Source organism: Solanum pennellii, chromosome 3 (genome assembly GCF_001406875.1).
Source record: "Solanum pennellii chromosome 3, SPENNV200".
Classification (NCBI taxonomy): Eukaryota; Viridiplantae; Streptophyta; class Magnoliopsida; order Solanales; family Solanaceae; genus Solanum; species Solanum pennellii.
The window spans coordinates 8,787,911-8,805,997 of record NC_028639.1 but is presented as its reverse complement, the minus strand read 5'-3'; the positions used below and the strand labels follow the sequence as shown (position 1 = coordinate 8,805,997).

Sequence of the window (18,087 nt, the reverse complement as noted above, 5' to 3'; positions counted from 1 at the left end):
GGAGATCTTCCACCTTTAAGATTATAGCACTAGTAGTAGAACGCTTACTCTTACTGCTCATCTCAGGTTCACCTCTTTTGGATGACCTAAGGTTTGAAGTCATTTGTTTTATTACAGAACAAGTCTCCCTCAGTCACTACCATAGTTGACCCTCTCTTCCTATCCTCGCTTCTATGAGCCAAATCAGTCTTCTCTGGAGTTCTCTCTTTGGCTACACCCTCCTCGGCTTTGTTACCCAAATACTTATTTTGAGCAATCTTTTTCGAATAAACTTATCTCACACAAAATCTTATTCGAGATTTTTGTTCTGATACCTATGATTTAGATATAATTTGAGGCATATGATTTTTTCAACCAACCAATATTATCAATATAATTTTATAATTTTGAATTGTGCTCTTAATTTGTAAATTCAAGCGAATAACCTTACAAAACCAATTTGTAACTTGAAAACAAAGCACAGTTTACTCCATAGATGCAACTATCATATAGTTGCAAACGGTCCACATGGCAGGTGGATGAGCCCATATTCACCTTTTTATGTGTTTCAAACATCTCAGAGAGTACAATATCAACCTTGGCTAGTACAATTATACAATGATCATTTTATCATGAGAACAAGCAACACGAGAGAATTCTTGAAGAATATTTTATTTTTTCATCATATAAGTCACATGAATTCTCAATTTCTTTTGCATCACATTTAAATCGGAATGACCAACCAGCCATGTAAACTGGTCTTTATTTTTATCAAACCTCCCGTAGAGGTGAGTTGTGACATATATCATTTTTCTCAAACCTCCCACAGAGGTGAGCGATGACATATATTCAACCCATAATGATTTTATCTTGAGTCATTCTCTTTTAGAATGGTCGAGCATTCGCGATGCTTATCGCAAACCACATTCTCTTCAGTAAATGGACTAATAATTAATATATGCTTCACATATTTTGCATTATAAGCACATTATCATGCCTTTAAAATTTATCATTTGTGCATGACCCACCTCAACATCACTTTGAAAAGTCAAGTGTACCACAACTTTTATCTTCCTTTCTTTTGATGGAGGATTTTTATATTATTAGGCCGCACAATGACAACGGGTCCAATGAACTTTCATACTATTACGATGATAAGAGTTTATCTTCACATTTTGATGGCCTATATGGAGAACTCACGATGTTCTTCCTTTCATAGTTACCACAATGATAACTATTATAATTTTGTCAATCCACACCCTTATTCATACTTTCGATTACTTGTCATTTTTGAGACTTATTATTCACTGCTACCACATTCATATGATAGAAGGAAGCAATTTGTTGGAGTTCAAACTTATCATGTATTGCTACTACATTAGCTTTAGGGAATGGAACAAATTCAATAGGACGAATTTCATGACTTTTCATCAAAGCATTAGTCATCATTATATCATCACTATGGTGCATTCAGACTCAAACTCAATGTCTTACCCCTATAAGATATGTTAGACCATAATTCTATGAGACTTGAACCCAATCCTTATTATCATGGTGCATCAAAATTCAAATTGATTTCTTACCCTCTCAGTGTGATAAAACATGAATCTCCTGTCTTGTCCTCAACAATTTTTCGTTATGGTGCATTCATAATTTAACCTTGTTGTCTTATCCTTTTTGTGCGATGGGACTTGAATCCACCGTCTTACCTTAACCAACGTATAATAACAACAGGACTCACCCTTTGAGTATTTAAAAATAATCAAAATAATATTCTAATTCATGCTACTAAAACTTTATACCTTCTTTCATTTAAGAAATTTTGTAGAACATCTCATATTCAACCAGCAGTAGTATATTTCTTCGGTTCCTGGTCAATGTTATTGACCGAACACTATTGCAGATTTTATGCATATAATACCCTGATTGCAGTAGTTAAAAAATTTTCTTCTTGATTCTCATACACGATCAATCAGAACATGACCTAAAGAAAAACTAAAACTCAATCTCAATTGGCTAGAGTCTCATTCTAATAACGTGTTATAAAATATAAATAATATACTATAAACAATATGAAAAAAATTTATATGGGGAGTAGAACGTAGAAATCATCTTATTCAAATGTCTTCAAGTCTCATATGTTTCTTTACAATGATGAAAGAACAACCTTATTTATAGGTTGAAAAATTACTCAAAAAGTCATCATATTAGTTTTATAAAATATAGATATATTTTTATCCAAAAAGATTCATAAAATCTAGGGAATACGAATAAGTAGTTCCACGTATTAACCCAATGATAATTCATTCATTTAATGAATTTATAACATATTAGATTTTTTTGAATTCTTTGTGTGTGTTACAAATAATTTGTATTATAGTGAATGTCTAATTATGTGGAGTCCTTGTAGGATATGGTTAGGAATCCTACTTGGTGACCAAGAAAGGCTTTCCCTATATATAAAGGGGTTTTCCTTCATTGTAAAGAAGATTGGTGAAAGATTTATGAATCCTGAATATACTTCAAGATAAATAAGAAGTCTTTTCTCTTCTCCCTACTTTCTTCTTCTTCTAAATTTATATAGTTTCATAACACGTTATCAGCATGATTATTCTATTCTTAAAGAATGATGAAGAAGACAGGAAAAGTGCAAAAGAGATCTTGCATAATTTATGCAATAAGGTTGTTATATCTTCAAGGTATGATTTATTTTTATGTTATAATTATTTATGTAACAGATCTGGAGGTACCATCTAAAGTAAGTATTTAAAGAGACTTGTCGACTTTCTATACGTTTAATTTTAATCGACTGGCAAGAGAATTCCTTAATTTATTTTAATAATTAGACAAGCATAATTTAGTGAAAGGTATGTTTTCAACCTTTGTATGAGGTATATGATCTATTAAGCTATATTTATTAACTACTAATGTTGATTATAATAAATCAATAATCTCAATTTTGTGTGCAATTATAATGTACGATCATATTAATGATTATCAAAAGGGAAAAAGATCTGATATACCCCTCAACTTTGTCATTTAGAGCTAATATACCCCTTGTTATGAAAGTGGCTCATATATACCCCTACTTGTAAACAAATGGCTCACATATACCCTTTTCCTCTAATGGAAATGAAAAAAATAATAATTCTAATCTAAATTTCTATTATTTTTTTCTAAAAAGTATAATCTCATATGAATAAATTTAGTCCTCGTCAAACATATTTTTTTTGAATTTTTTTTGTTTAAATGGCTAATTTATAATTATTATTTTAATAATCAAATTTATTTATGTTTCACTAATATTCTTGTAAAACTTATTGTAGATGACCAAATTTTTTCTTCGAATACGAAATTAAATTACAATACACACAAAAAAAATATTTTAATTTTTTATTCTTTAAACTAAGGAATGAAAGAAAAAAACAAAATAAGAATAAGAAATTCAAATAATTATGATAAAAGAAGTCAAAAAATAATTTATGTATGAAAAAAATTAAAATATACCTTGAACTTTGATAGAAGAATCATATACCACTAAATAATTTTTAAAAAAAAATTAGAAGTAATAAATATAAATTTAAAACTAATTTTTAAACTTCCGTTAAATGAAGGGTATATGTGAGCCATTTTGTAACGGCAGGGGTATATGTGAGCCGTTTCTATAACGGTAAGGGCATATATGAGCCACTTTTATAACGAGGGGTATATCAGCTCCAAATGACAAAGTTGAAGGGTATATCAGACCCTTTTCCCTTATCAAAACTGATATAATTACAATTATTTTGAAGGCTTGAGGTTGAACCTCATTATAGGTAAGACGATAGATTTAAGTTTTATCGCACCAAAAGAATAAAACAATGGATTTATGTCCAATCGCAAAAAGTGGGTAAGACATTGGGTTAAAGTCCTGATGCACCATGATGATAAGATATTGGGTTCAAGATCCATCGATTTATGACCTAAGACACTTTTATATGGATAAGACATTGAATGTGAGTCTCAATGCACCATATTGATGATATAATAATGACTAAAGAAAACTAATGTGTTTTTTATGAGAAGTCATGAAATTTACTGAATTTGCTCCATTACGTAAAGTGAATGTCGTTGTAGTGCATAATATGTCTGAAAGAAGACAAGTGATTGAATAATGCACATAGATATGGAATGAGGTACTAAAGCTATCATTATTTGATATGCTCACATATTTGTGTTTCATTCATTAAGAATGAGAATTTTTGATAAATGCTATCTCTAAAGGGAATGAGGTGTAAGCCACCATGCTAGGCATGAGAAAGATTGCGACATTTGGTTAACGATTTGGTATCATCAAGAATGTCTCTAAGAAGACATGTATTATAAAAACGTTTCATGCTTTATCTTCAGGCTTGTATTGGACAAGAATTAGTTCAATTGAGGCATATTTTATGATAAATAAGAAGTTTTCTAATTCAATACTTTCTTAATTTGGCATGATTTTCTGAGACATCATTAGTCTATAACGTTTAGACGAATTATGGAAAATTAAAATGGACATCTATTGAAGAACCTAAAAATTCTTTCAAATGGTGAGTTTTCTTGTAATGATTGTTAGCAAGGCAAGCTAATTGTGAGACCATCATAAACGAAAGTTGAGATTGAATTCTCCGCGAATGAGGAACGTATGCAGATATTTGTGGACTTAGTCATCCACTTAGTGGATGTTTAGATATTTAATGGTCCTAATAAATGTTTCTTCTATGTGATCTCATGTGTGCCTATTATTATCTCGCAACTTGATGTTTGCAAAAATGTTGGCACAAATAATATGTTACATGCACAATTTTCTTCAGATTAGTTCATTCAATTATGGGATCACGACTCACCTAAAGGGTGAAGTAATTGAGAAGAAATAAATCTGAAAATTACTCTTAGATTAATAAAATTGAAATTTACTCATATAATAGTAAATCAGAAATTTATTAAAGCAAAAGGCACATGACGTAGTAAACTTGGAGTTTACGAGTACTAATAATTTTATTAGTTGGCATGAATAATTTGGTCATCTCAAAAAGATGTGCATACTGAGTAATGGACATACATTGAAAAACTAGAAGATTCTTCAAGAATTCTTTATGTTGCTTGTTCTCGTGATAAAGTTGATTGGATCAACTAAAGTTGGGACTAAATTCCTAAATTCTGAAAAGTATAAAAGGTGAATATGGTCCCGTTTGCCTATCATGTGATATGATAAAAAGATGCATTTATAAGCTAATCACATGTGCGTTTGTTGTCAACCTGTAGTTTGACATTCACAAAATTGTTTGTGCAAAAATAATTGAGTTAAGAGCACAATTCCAGAAAATGTAATCAAGACAATCTATCTTGATAATATTGATAAATACTCAAGATGGTATGACATTAAATGTCAGAGATAGTGAAATCATTGCTTGTGAAAATAAAGCTCCATGTGTTGATCTGTAATATGTTACCGCATACAAAAGTATTTGTATGCATCAAACCAATAAATTATGATCAGATTTTCTTTCAATCGATTTATGGTCAAGGATCAAATATTTTTCATCTGATTATTTTGGTATGTAGTATATAATTAATGAATATACAATGATGCACAAACATAGATTCTCCAAATGATTTAGATATATGTTAGTTTGTCTAACATAAGGGGGAGATTAGAAGCAACACAAAAGTTGTAAATACTCCTATTGAATGTCCCTTAAAGATACAGTCTACGACATGCATGAAGCATGATAGACTAATCAATTCTAAATAAAATAATCTTTGAAAAAGGGAGAGGATCAAAGAATCAAAATGATCGTAATAAGAAGATAATATGATCTTGGGGAGCCTACGACATAACACTTCATGAAACCTCATGAGAAGGGTAGCTACCTAAAAATAATGAAGTGATGAGATCTCAATAAGTTATGTCGTATTGTGAATCAATGCAAAATGGTATATCTTTGATACAATAACGCGCAATATTGTAAAAGATTATGAGGATATGAATTCTACATCTATTAAAGCATGCTTGTGTAGAAATAATTATCAAGTGAAAAGTGGAATGATGCATCTTGGTAAGCGTAAAACTTATTTGACTTGCAATCTAGGCACTAGAAGATGTCATACATCTAATTTTGAATGTTGTTACTTGACAAAATTGATATGAAAATATCCAATGGGTTCAAAATCTAAAGCATATACAAGTTTTTGGAAAACTTGTTTATCATCCTCATAAGGATTAAATAGATTCAAAATGCGTAGAGCATATACAAGTATTATTATGCAAGTTGATGACTAGAATTGGAACTCTTGGCAATAGATTATTTGCTTAAAGAAGTTGAAGTAAGGAACTTCCAGAAATTTTTGACCCTGAAGGGAAGATTTATAAAAGCAGATTGAAGAAAACATATTCGGTCAAGGTTTTTTCTACAGTCATAAGCTCCCAAGAATGGTGATATCAACATGCAAGAAGTCTGTTCAAGTAAAATTATTGTTGATTTATTCACCAAGTCTCTAGCAACTACAACTTTCAAGAAGATGGTGCACAAGCTTGGAAAACGAAGATTCTAGTCTCTGAATTGATGTTGTCATTAGGGGGAGTTAATACGCGATGTACTTTTTTCCTCACAAGGTTTTGTCCCACTGAGTTTTCCTTGTAAGGTTTTTAATGAGGCATCCATAATGTGTATTATTAGATATGTGTACTCTTTTTCCTTCACTAAATTTTTTTCCTACTGGGTTTTATCTAGTAAGGTTTTAACGAGGCACATAATCTACCGACATTCAAGGGGAATATTATAAACAATTTGTATTATAGTGAATGTCTAATTATGTGGAGTCCTTGTAGGATATGGTTAGGAATCCTACTTGGGGACCAAGTAAGATTTTCCCTATAAATAAAGGGGTTTTCCTTCATTGTAAAGAAGATTGGTGAAAAATCTATGAATCCTGAATATACTTCAAGAGAAATAAGAAGTCTTTTCTCTTCTCCCTACTTTCTTCTTCTTCTAAATTTATATAGTTTCATAACACTGTATTTATTCTTATTTTATTTTCAGGCTTTTTACGTGTCTATATATGTGACAAAAAATATTTTAACTAAAATGACAAGAGATATATGTAATGTATCAATATTGCCTAATCGTTTATAAACAATGTATAGTTTTGTATCAGAGATGTACATACATTGATATACCACTATTTATACATTGCCGGTTCATTTTCTTCAACAAGCTGAAGCTTTTTTTCAATTCCGATCAGCAAAAATCTCCTATGAACAATCCCAATTTATTTATTTTTTAGAGCTCCTCACAATATCAGGGCTCATGTAGATACCTCGATCGCATATATCATCAGGCTCAAGCCAACATAGGCTACATCTACTTTATATTTCAAATACTTTATTTTTCTTCTTATTTATAACTGAAAACAAAGGGGGGAAACCTGGTTTTTATTCTTTTCATAATAGACATCCAAGATATCTTAGATGCTCCACTGCCCAGAAAAAAGAAAAGAATAGGAAAAAAGATGTACATGTTATTAGAAGATCCTTTTCGAACCAACTAAGCTGCGCTAAAAGAATCTTCCTAAGATTCTATTCCTTCATTTGATCGATCATTGCAACTCCCCAACCGGGGCTTCGTTGAGCCAGAGGAAATGGATGAAATCATACAACTTTGCACTCACGCTAACCTGCTCAGAAAAAAATCAAGCAAAACCAACAAAGTTCATTGGAGATGCTGAGCATATACATACATGTGAAAAAACACTAAAAATCGAATAAGTACTAGATTTCTCATCAGCATACCTTGTATGGTGTTGGGTTCAGTCTTCTCATGTGATCTGGCCGCATCTGCTCCAGTTGTTCAATACACCGTTCCCTTATATCCTTCAATGGAGGCAGATCTTCTCGTATTTTTTCTTGAGAAACGATAAGAACCAACATCAATTTTTTTTTCCAATATTGGATAAATTGTTGCAAAAGCAGTTGATTTGGAGGAATAGATTCATGACCATTTTCACTCACATATCATTTTAGTGGTGTATACAGAATTTTATGCAAGCAGTGTCAACACTCCAAAATTTTGCATAGAAGTGAACTAGTAATTAAGATCACTATAATGGGAAGTGGTCTCATTTGTTATATTTATACCAATATCATTTATTTTGCTTATATATTATCTATATATACGAACTGGTGTCACATGACATCGGTAGGGGCAAGGTGTATCTGCCCCTGAAGTAGACTTTGTGCCAACAAGTGCTACAGAATTTTTACATTTCAACAACTGTTTTTCTTGTTTCTGATTGTGGAAACAAGACGAGGAAAAAATTGCACAATCTAATTTTCTTTATCTAAATTGTTAACCTTAACCTCCCCCCAGACTAGAAAAAAAAACAAAATTTAAATGGCTTGGTTGTTTTTAATGCCTAAACCTCCATAAAAGATGATTGAAGAATGTCTTCATGAAAGCAAAATGCAGCAGTTTGAAGTCCTAGTCACTTGGCAATAACTTGCAACTCACAAAACGTAGCTAAAACAGCCCAATATGTATTTAGGAATTCCAAGACTATAAGGTCACATTCTTTAAAAAAACATTTTCCAGCTTAAAAATTAATATAACTCGAAAGATAACAAGTCTCACCTGAACTTCCTGGCCAAAAACACTTTAAAAGCTCCTCAACACGTTGGGGAACAACATATGCCCTTTTAGATTCACTAAACGGATGACGGCACAAAATTCGTTCACCTACCTGTCAATGGAAATTGTTAACCATTTATATACAACCAGATAAATCATATGGAACGCCACTTAAGAACTAGATATGACAAGCTTGATTAAATGCCTTGAGATGTACTGATAAAATAAAATAAAATCAAAGTACCTTAGGAGGTGGCTCATTTTCACCAGTCATTATGTCAACAAGGGGGTAGCCTTCCTTCCCATACAATCTGAAACACCGTTTTTTACATGGAATGGAGACCTAGAAAGGAAACAGAAAGAACGTCCATATCATGGGGTAAAGAGGAAATAGAATGAAATCCATATTGGATGTGAAATGCCAAGAGAAGAGAGCATAGCTTCACAAACCTTTGTAACATCTTCAGAAAGCTTGATCCTAGGTTGATTATTTATCTCAACCAACTTGAAAACAACACCTAGAGCAGGCTGTGCGTAACAGGTAACCAAATGTGTTCCAATACCAAAAGAATCAACCTCGTGTCCCTGTTTAGGAATTAAGTCAAATATCTACCTTTCAATCAAGGGAAAACAATGGAAGGCAGTGCATACAACAAATGCATGAATTCAAGCTATAGACTCAAGAATTTGAGGTTATAAGAATGAAAAGTATCCGGGTCGGAAGGGTATACTCATGCCTCAGAATTTTAAAACAATGAATATACACTAGGAGGTAATGCAAAGAACTAAATTTTATTACCATATTTTACTGTTGTATTCTTGCATCCTTTTTTCCTGGTCGATTCTTGAGTGCAAAAACTGACTTGAACCTCCATATATACTCATTACTTAATGGTTTGCTTGTAACATAATATTTAGCTCAGTTTACTTCCAAAATTTAGACGAAGAGATCTCAAAGTCACCACATTGGAGAAATATTTGACATTTTAAGGAGGGTCTCTATAAAATTATAAGCAACATGAGGATATTGATGAGAACTACTGATATATATATATATATATATATATATATATATATACACGCGCGCGCGCGTAGTTAAACAAATGGAAATAATGAAGCTGGACTAGGTTATAACAAAGTGAAGCACAAGAAGACAGCTAGAGAAGAAAACTTTCTTGGCAATGGGAGACATTATAGAGGTCGATGACATAGGACAAGATTCGGCATGTTACGCGTGTGTTGGATTCCTGGTGCTCTAACCTGTTTCTTTAGCGCATCCAATGTTTCCTCATTAAGATCATTGCTAGCTGTGATGTTCATCTTTCCAAAACCAGGCACTCCAAACTCTTTTTCAATAGTTTGAAAGAATTTTCTGGCTTCGCATGACTGATAAGCAAGATCACCAGAATCTAATCTAATGCCAACTGCTCTGTACCTGAAAATATAACATAAAAACGAAAAATATAATAAGGCATGGATGTATTCCAATAACTACAGTAAAAACACATCAAGTAGAAACAGACTTGGTCAAACAAATGATGGTTTCAACTAAAATAATAAATCGTTAGAGGAGAGAACTAAAAATTTGGACAGTAAAAGGAGGTAATTATGCTATGTTAAGAAAAAAAATGTGCTCTATCGACCAAAAAAAGTGGATAATTTTCCATAACATGAACACAATGTGCTCAACGGAAAGAATCCTTGGATATCTAAGCTTCTCAACTACTTTTTGTTTTTTCAGCTATTTATTTCCTTCTTTTTTTTTTTGCCTTTTCTTTTTGGGTGTGGGAGGCAGGGATTCTACAATATCAGATTTCAGTGAGACCTCTTTCTAGACAAATACAGGAAACGACAACAACTACGACTCGGTCCTAAATTAGTTGGGGTCGTCTACATGGATCCTTATTTCGTCATTTAAGCTCATATCATAATGAATAAATAAAAGTTAAAATAAGTTAAATTACATATATATATATATCATATATATATATATATATATATATATATATACACACACACGATGCTACAAGTTATAAAAGTTGCATACGAGTCTTAAGCTTATCCTCAACTAGTAGCTATCGCTTATATGGATCTTTCTCTTCTATTCTGCCCATTTCTTAGCTAGTTCATAAATAGGAGATAACACAAAAAGGAAAACATAAACACTACAAAGCTTGAGAAGATCAGATTAACAAAAAAGCACTTGGAATTCCAGTTGGCATCTCTTTTCCATAGGTTCAATATATCACCAAATATTCAACAGCGCACTTTTTAATCTAATAAGCATCATACGAAGTAGATGACACAAAATAGAACTTGTCAGGGGAAGCACTTACCCCAAATCATTAAGTGCAAGAGCAACTGCGCAAAAATTTGGAACACCACTTCTCATGACCTGTTAAAGTACAAGTTATAGATGGTCAATAAGAAAGTATGTATGTGCCAGAGCAGATTATCAGAACAGAGTAGAAATACACCATGATACTAAAATCCTGCAAGCTGAAGATTATGCCTGATCTGATAACAGGATTGTGGATACCATGATTATTCTCTTCTCTTGCAAAGTAGATTTCATTATTTTAGGATATTAACGCAAATTACGAAGAATTTTTGCTCTTTCAACTACACATGCATAGTTTATAGATAAAAAGGTCAAGTAACCCAAAAACGAAATAAAGCAGTCGCAGAAGTATCTAAAATTGCACTTACATCATAAGTATCAACAAGGGCCAAAAAGCTTCCAGGAAAGGCGAGCCCATATAAGGCGAAAGCTGCTAATTCACTTTGGTTTGTCTCACTGAAAATTCCACCTAATAAGCGTGACCGCTGAAGATAGCACACTCATCATAACAATGATATCCAAGTTCAAAATGGAAGAGAAGAAGCATCAGCCACCTTCATCACTTAAAATTTGAAAATTATCAAGATTTAAGAGTTGCTCAATTTTGATTAAGAATCAATTGTTTGCAATCTCTAATAGAGGGAAGGACTACAGGAAAAATTAGGCAGTCCCTTCAATTATATTAGACGGATATATATAAATATATCTGCAGGAACTAACAGCCAGATGATAGAATATCTTTTTTTTTCAGCTTTCAGCTTTATATTATGGGAGTCCAAGATAAGTTTGCAATAAAGCACCCAAGGGTGTGACTTAGTGGTCAATGAAGTGGGTGAGAACCACGAGGTCTCATGTTCAAATCCCAGCAGAGACAGAAACACTAGGTGATTTCTTCCTATCTGTCCTAGCCTTGGTAGATGGAGTTACTTGGTACCAAGTGGGAGGTGGCAGGTATCCCTGGAATAAGTCGAGACCCACAAGCTGTTCCGGTTACAATGATTATATTTAAAAAAAAGCTGAGTCTGCAATAAATAAAAATGTTTCCACGTAATCAACTCCTATGTAATATGTAGGGATCTTTGTTATTTATTCTGACACCTAATTTGTTTCAAGAGTAGGTAAATCAAATGGAGAATGATGATGAACGGGCATGATCTAGAATGATATGCTACCACTGACTGTACAGCCGCTTGAAAGGGTATTTGGAATAAACCAGCTCAAATTCAGACACCTTGGGATCACAAGTAAGCAGTTAGCCACTTATCCACCGAGCTGCCAGCCACTTCAAGCTACCACTTAAAGTTAAGGTGAATTCACTCGTGACTAGGTCCAAACATAAGATAACCTATTACCCTTATGGAATGGGCTTACACAGGTAAAGACTGATAAGCATTTACATCCAGACAACCACCTGAATTGAATAAACCTCCAACACTTCTTAGATTAATCAAATTTTGTGTGGACATACTAGAAAATTAGAAGCCCCTGAGTAAAATTAGGAGAAATGAAAAGGTGAAGCAAAAACATAAAGGATACTGAAAGTATGGGACAAAAAACATGCTCAAAGTGCAACTCAGAACTAAATGGATAATTTAGAACAAAATCTGATGGCTGGAGATTGAAGTAGACAATAATAAGCCAACAAGGACACAGCAGTTTAATTAGAAGGGTGAAATAATACCTTCAATTTAGTAAGCCACGTCTTCACTACACAAACAAAATCCTTACAAACCTTGGGACTATCAAGGTGTTTAAGTGATCTCTCAGTGATCTCATCTAGGCTCTGCATAAATATTAGATCAAATCAGATAGCAGATAACTTGATCCAAGGAAAGACAGTGAGCATAGAATCCGAAGTCTTGAGCATCTAGAGACCAATTTTAATCTAGATAGTCCTTATATAACCATTGTGTTTATCTTCAGTATTAACAAGATGAACGAGACATAACCAATCAATAGAAAAAACTAAACCTATAAATTAGAAACCATACTAAAGACCAGGCCTCACTAGTTAACCCTGACAAATCACGTACTATGTAAGTAGGGAAAACATGATTTTTCTTTTTTTGTATATACATAAGTAATTGAATCTCCTTGGCACAATTTTTCTTTTCTTTTTTGAATTCCCTTGTTTAAATTCCTCACTCCGCCACTGCCACTCACTTAATAAGCAGTGCCAAAGCTAGTGAATTTTGTTTTTTAATTTATGGAGAACAAGAAACACATAAGTCGGAATTTCGAACTCACATAAAGTGGATTTTACTTCAACTTATAGAAAGATGTTTTGCTTATCTCATTGTCACAAGTACTTATGAGTAAAATTGTCAAGTGCAAGTATATTTCACTAAAGTATACTTGTTCTCCAAGCAATCACATATTAACATAAATATATGCACTTACGCATAAAAGGACCTACAAAGAAGACACGTCTGTTCTACCTTTTCAATTATAATTTCTGCAAATGAAAATCTTTGTTTGACAGCCCTTTCCAACAATCAATAGTTATATTAAAGAGTTCAAGTCAAAATCAATTAAACCTCAATCCCAAGCCTCTATTACGTAGTTTATGAAATATACATTTCCTTAGCAACCAGAAACCATCTTTTCCAATATCCAAATTGGGCTTATTTCTATCACCATGAGATGATGTGTTAAAGGAAAAGTGGTATGTGTGCATCTAAATAAACACTTAAAAGATCTAAATGATGATCTGCACCTACCAAAATAACAATAACAGTAATATAATAATTAATTTCAATCTTGAATCAAAGCAAATTAGATTTTATGTAAAAAGATGAAATTAGAAGATTTAGGTGTGTTTGGATTTTCTAGTGTTTGGATAGTAAGTAGAAAATATTAATCAACTTTCGCAGGGGTGGGGTGGAAACCATCAGTTGAAAATGGCATGAAAGAGTTTTGGAAAATGACCTAATCCTTGATAGGGAGGTTAATTTTCCAGAAACTAGAGGATAATGTGTTCTTAAGAAAAAAAAATTTGAAACATTGAAGCCAACCATACATGGGAATGTTTTGATAACTAATAAATGCATTATACTAATCCTTGTATTACTATACTTGCATAACTAATCCTTGTATTAGTAATACACACATAAATTAAATCAGCAACAAATTGACCCCATAGGGGTTGTTTGGTAGGGAGGTATTAGATAAAATAATACATGTATTACACCCTATTCAGTACTGTTCTTTTATACACCCTACCAAACATCCCCTCTGTTTCTTGATAATTCTAAGACACCTTTGAGTTATGATTCTTTGAACATCCCAAGTATGTAACCAAATATCATAGTGAATTCTGTGGGACAAACAAACTTTAGAAACACTTATGCCAAAAGTCGGACTTATATTACACAGAAGGAAAAGTTGTTGCAAGGTTCCACCTACCATAAATGAGCTAACGAAGGCATGGGAATGTGTTCCACGGAGCGGGATCCCAAATAACTTCCCAGCTGCCACATTGCTGCCAAATAAAGTTTTTGAAGAGAGATATGATCCTCATGGCTAGATTGATATGGTTAAAAAATTAAATCTCCAAAAATAGGGAAAAAGTACCATGATACTCTAGGTTTTACCAAAAAAGCAGTTTATTCTTAATAAAACATAAAAAGCTAATAAAACTTTATGTTTCAGCAAATGCAACAGTCAAAAATAATCCGAGAAGTTAAGAGTTGCTTATCAAGAGATGCATATTCATCTTATTGACCAAAGCTCAGCCATCTGGAAAGCAAAAGGAAAAGAAATTCAAAGGAAATAAAATGTTCAAATAATCTCAATTGATGTCAACTATCCGTATCGAGAACCTACTCTAGCGTTTAACTTTATGGAATCTTCTCCATTTTTAGGTCAAATCCATGACCTTCCAGTGTACTGATCCTTTCAGAAAAGGTACAATTCTGTTTCTAGAAGAGAGAACATCTTTTACTCATAAAAGAAAATTTTGGAATTTTAAAGCACTTGAAAAGAAAACACATTTGAGGCGTAGTTGTTGTTGGTGACTATCTGCGAACTACTTGTTCAAGAGTCTTAAACTTTTATTTTATTTCAAAATAAAAAGGATGTCCAAATGAAATTAAAAACTGCATCTCATTTAGAAAGAGGAATTGATAATGGCACTATTTCATGGAAACAGATTATAACAGGATAAATTGTGTATGGAATCACCTTGTTGCATCAAATCCTCCCATGTAGCAATATTTCGAAGCTGATATACCACCATCTGGACCCTACTCATGAAGAAGCAAAGATCACGGAATCATTTGTAAGAGAGACCTTCCAATTTGAAGTTATTGGAAAGAAAGATGAGAAACCTGTGCTCTTCGAAGCCCAAATTCCAGCAGCAGCTTGGACTTTCCCGCAACAAAACGATGTCTTGCTGCATTAGTAGTGACTAGCGATGCATAGTTTATGAGATTGACAAGTGCAGTTTCTAGTAGTTGAACCACCTTCGAGATTCAAAAGCAATTACCAGATGTGACAATTGAACAGAAGTTTCAGAAAATGCATGAAGCATCAATACTGAGAACAATGCATCTTTCACATACAAGCATGAATAAAAGGATAGTTTAGTTGATACTCACAGCAATTGACCCTTCAATCCTCATTAGCGGCACCTTGGGAAAGACAACTGAACCTTCAGGTACAGAAAATATCTCAACATCTGAACAGTCAATTCCTCGAAGGTAGTTATAGAAGGCATCCTACAAAGTCCATTTGCAGATGCTTAACTCTAGCACTTCAGAGTGTAAGGGCTCATTTGTCAATAGGGATAAGGGATAATTAATCCCGGGATTAATTTTAGGATGAGTTTATCTCATGTTTGGTTGGTATAAAATCAGGGGATGACTTATCCTGAGATTAGTTATCACGGGATTGTCGTGTTATTTTATCCCACATTGAGGGTGATATAACAATCCCGGGATAAACCCTTTCCCCAACTGAAAGAGCCCTAAGTATGTCAAACAATTCTTCAAGCGTACATGAAAAGGTAATATCAAGGCGCAAACAACTAGAAGATGAGATATTGAAACACTGCCTGATTTTCTCAACAGAATGAGATGGTATGTTCAAGAGAGCAGAAAAAAAAAATTCTCAAAGAAGATGCGCTGTTAGAAACTTTCCTTTACGTTAACCAAAAATCCATAGCAGCAAAAGAACATATGCCAAATTCAAGATAAATAAATTAGATGACGACAGCTTTTGCCAAAATTATCTAGATACACTTTGATATGTTGACAAAGCAACATCTGGAATAAAAGTAACGACTAGAAATAAGCCACCAGTTCACTCATAACCACTCATGCTTACATAATCTCATTAATTACCCAGGTTTCGCTCATGATCAGATTTCAGTAAGGTATCACGAAACAAGAAAACATCAATCCTCCAGAATTCATGCACAAGTTTCCTATAATGACATATAATATAATAATAATAATAAAACAATGAATAACGCTAAAAGGACAAAAAGATAAAAGCAGATTTCTATCTGTCGTCAAATATAACTTTTACACACATTACAGCTGTTTATTTACTTTGACAATAATTAATCTACCTCACACGATGGGGGCAATGATTTTCTGATAAAAGCTATCTCATCTTCAGTTAATTTGTAATGAGCAATAAGCTTTATGCATTCTTCTAACCCAGCAAATATTGTATATTCACCACCAAATGGATTCTTACGGAAATACAAGTCAAACCTGAAATATTCAACCAAATAAGGACAAGTCATTTAGTGGGTCACTTGGATTTTAGATGAACAAACATTTTCTCAACAACTGAATAAGAATATTACTGTTGTAAACTAAAAATAAACAAATTAATTATGTCCCTCTCGAAATTGAACTGATCAACATAAAAATAAGTATGTCCCACTATAAAACTATAATGATGAGTTGGTTCATCAACTAAACATGGTAGAGCAATCGGATATCTTGAGCTCGAATCTTAACACCTGCCATTACTCCAAACACTTCCACATATTAGGTCCATAAATTATACTCACATGTCAACAGGCAATGGTGGAGCCAGTATTTTTCATTAAACAGGTTCAGGTTCAAAATATGAAGGACTAAAAGCGATGAAGCCCAAAGGAGTTCAACCTCTACTATATATACATAAAAAAAAATATTTTTTAACCATGTTTAAGTAAAGTTTTCAGCCAACACATGTATAACCGTCAGAAGGCATGCATATATAAACTTAATAACTAAATGTGTCTCTTCGCTTAACCATTTTGCTTTTTTCAATAAGGCATTTGATCAGATGAATAAAACAGTTAGAGATCTCCACAAGTTGATGCTTACCAATTGATCATATTAATTCATAATCTATCAACAACGAAGAAAATGATCAATCGCAATTCTAGACTCTATCAACTCCCAAAATGAATAATTTTAGTATTTGCACATTATATCAAACACATCAAATGCATGACAAATTGATAGAAAATTAATAATATGCAGGTACTCACACAGCTCGTTCATTGTGTTTTCCAGCTTTCCAATAAGCATAAGCCATAGTAAATTGATAAAGATCTGTTAAAAGAGGCGTCACCATTGGATTAGTCGGACCACTAATAACCCCAATTTTAGGCCCTCTTTGTTCTAATTTCTTCTTCCCGTTAGCTACCACTGCGGACGCCATGATTATTGTAATTTTATTGATGGAATTGAACCCGATAACAACAATTCCTTTCCCGTTTAATACTATGTGAAGAATTATTATTACTCTGAATCTAACGACTGAGTTTCTGATTCACCAAACACTTCCCTGCCGGTGCCGGTGCCGGTGCCGGTGCCGGTGCCTGCCAGTTTCTTCCCTGCTGGCCGTGCTATATTACAGCATGCAGAAAACAGAGGAAGCGGAAGATGGGAGGCCCAGCTGTTTGATAAAAGTATTTATTTTATTTTATTTTTATTTTTATTTTTATTTTTTGTTTTTTTTGAAGTTTCCAAATACAAACACTTACTAAAACTGTTTGGGTTATTTTGGAGTTTGGACGAAAGAGGTGGATCTAAGACTTTTAAATAAGTGGATATTAAGCTTTACACTTTTTCTATTTATCTTTTTCAATTGTTTTAATGCAATATATATATA

The 18,087-nt window shown here is 33.0% G+C and overlaps 1 protein-coding gene across 1 annotated transcript; it reads right to left on the bottom strand.

Moving 5' to 3' along the window:
- Nucleotides 1-7,258: 7,258 nt before the first annotated feature.
- On the bottom strand, nucleotides 7,259-17,925 carry LOC107012078 (nicotinate phosphoribosyltransferase 1-like). Its single transcript, XM_015211804.2, has 15 exons — nucleotides 17,462-17,925; nucleotides 16,541-16,688; nucleotides 15,567-15,686; nucleotides 15,297-15,431; nucleotides 15,151-15,212; nucleotides 14,374-14,449; nucleotides 12,650-12,751; nucleotides 11,337-11,453; nucleotides 10,964-11,022; nucleotides 9,888-10,062; nucleotides 9,078-9,212; nucleotides 8,872-8,970; nucleotides 8,631-8,739; nucleotides 7,793-7,905; nucleotides 7,259-7,677 (listed from the first exon to the last, which is right to left on the bottom strand). The coding sequence occupies exons 1-15, from the start codon at nucleotides 17,632-17,634 to the stop codon at nucleotides 7,600-7,602; spliced, it is 1,701 nt and encodes a 566-aa protein (XP_015067290.1). The 5' UTR covers nucleotides 17,635-17,925; the 3' UTR covers nucleotides 7,259-7,599.
- Nucleotides 17,926-18,087: the final 162 nt, after the last annotated feature.

Coding starts and splice junctions, on each gene's coding strand:
- LOC107012078 (XM_015211804.2), bottom strand. CDS start 17,634: ATGGCGTCCGCAGTGGTAGCTAACGGGAAGAAGAAATTAGAACAAAGA. Junction 12,752..14,373: donor CCTTCGTTAGCTCATTTATG/GTAGGTGGAACC, acceptor ATATTTATGCAG/AGCCTAGATGAGATCACTGA. Junction 11,023..11,336: donor CCCTTGTTGATACTTATGAT/GTAAGTGCAATT, acceptor GTACTTTAACAG/GTCATGAGAAGTGGTGTTCC.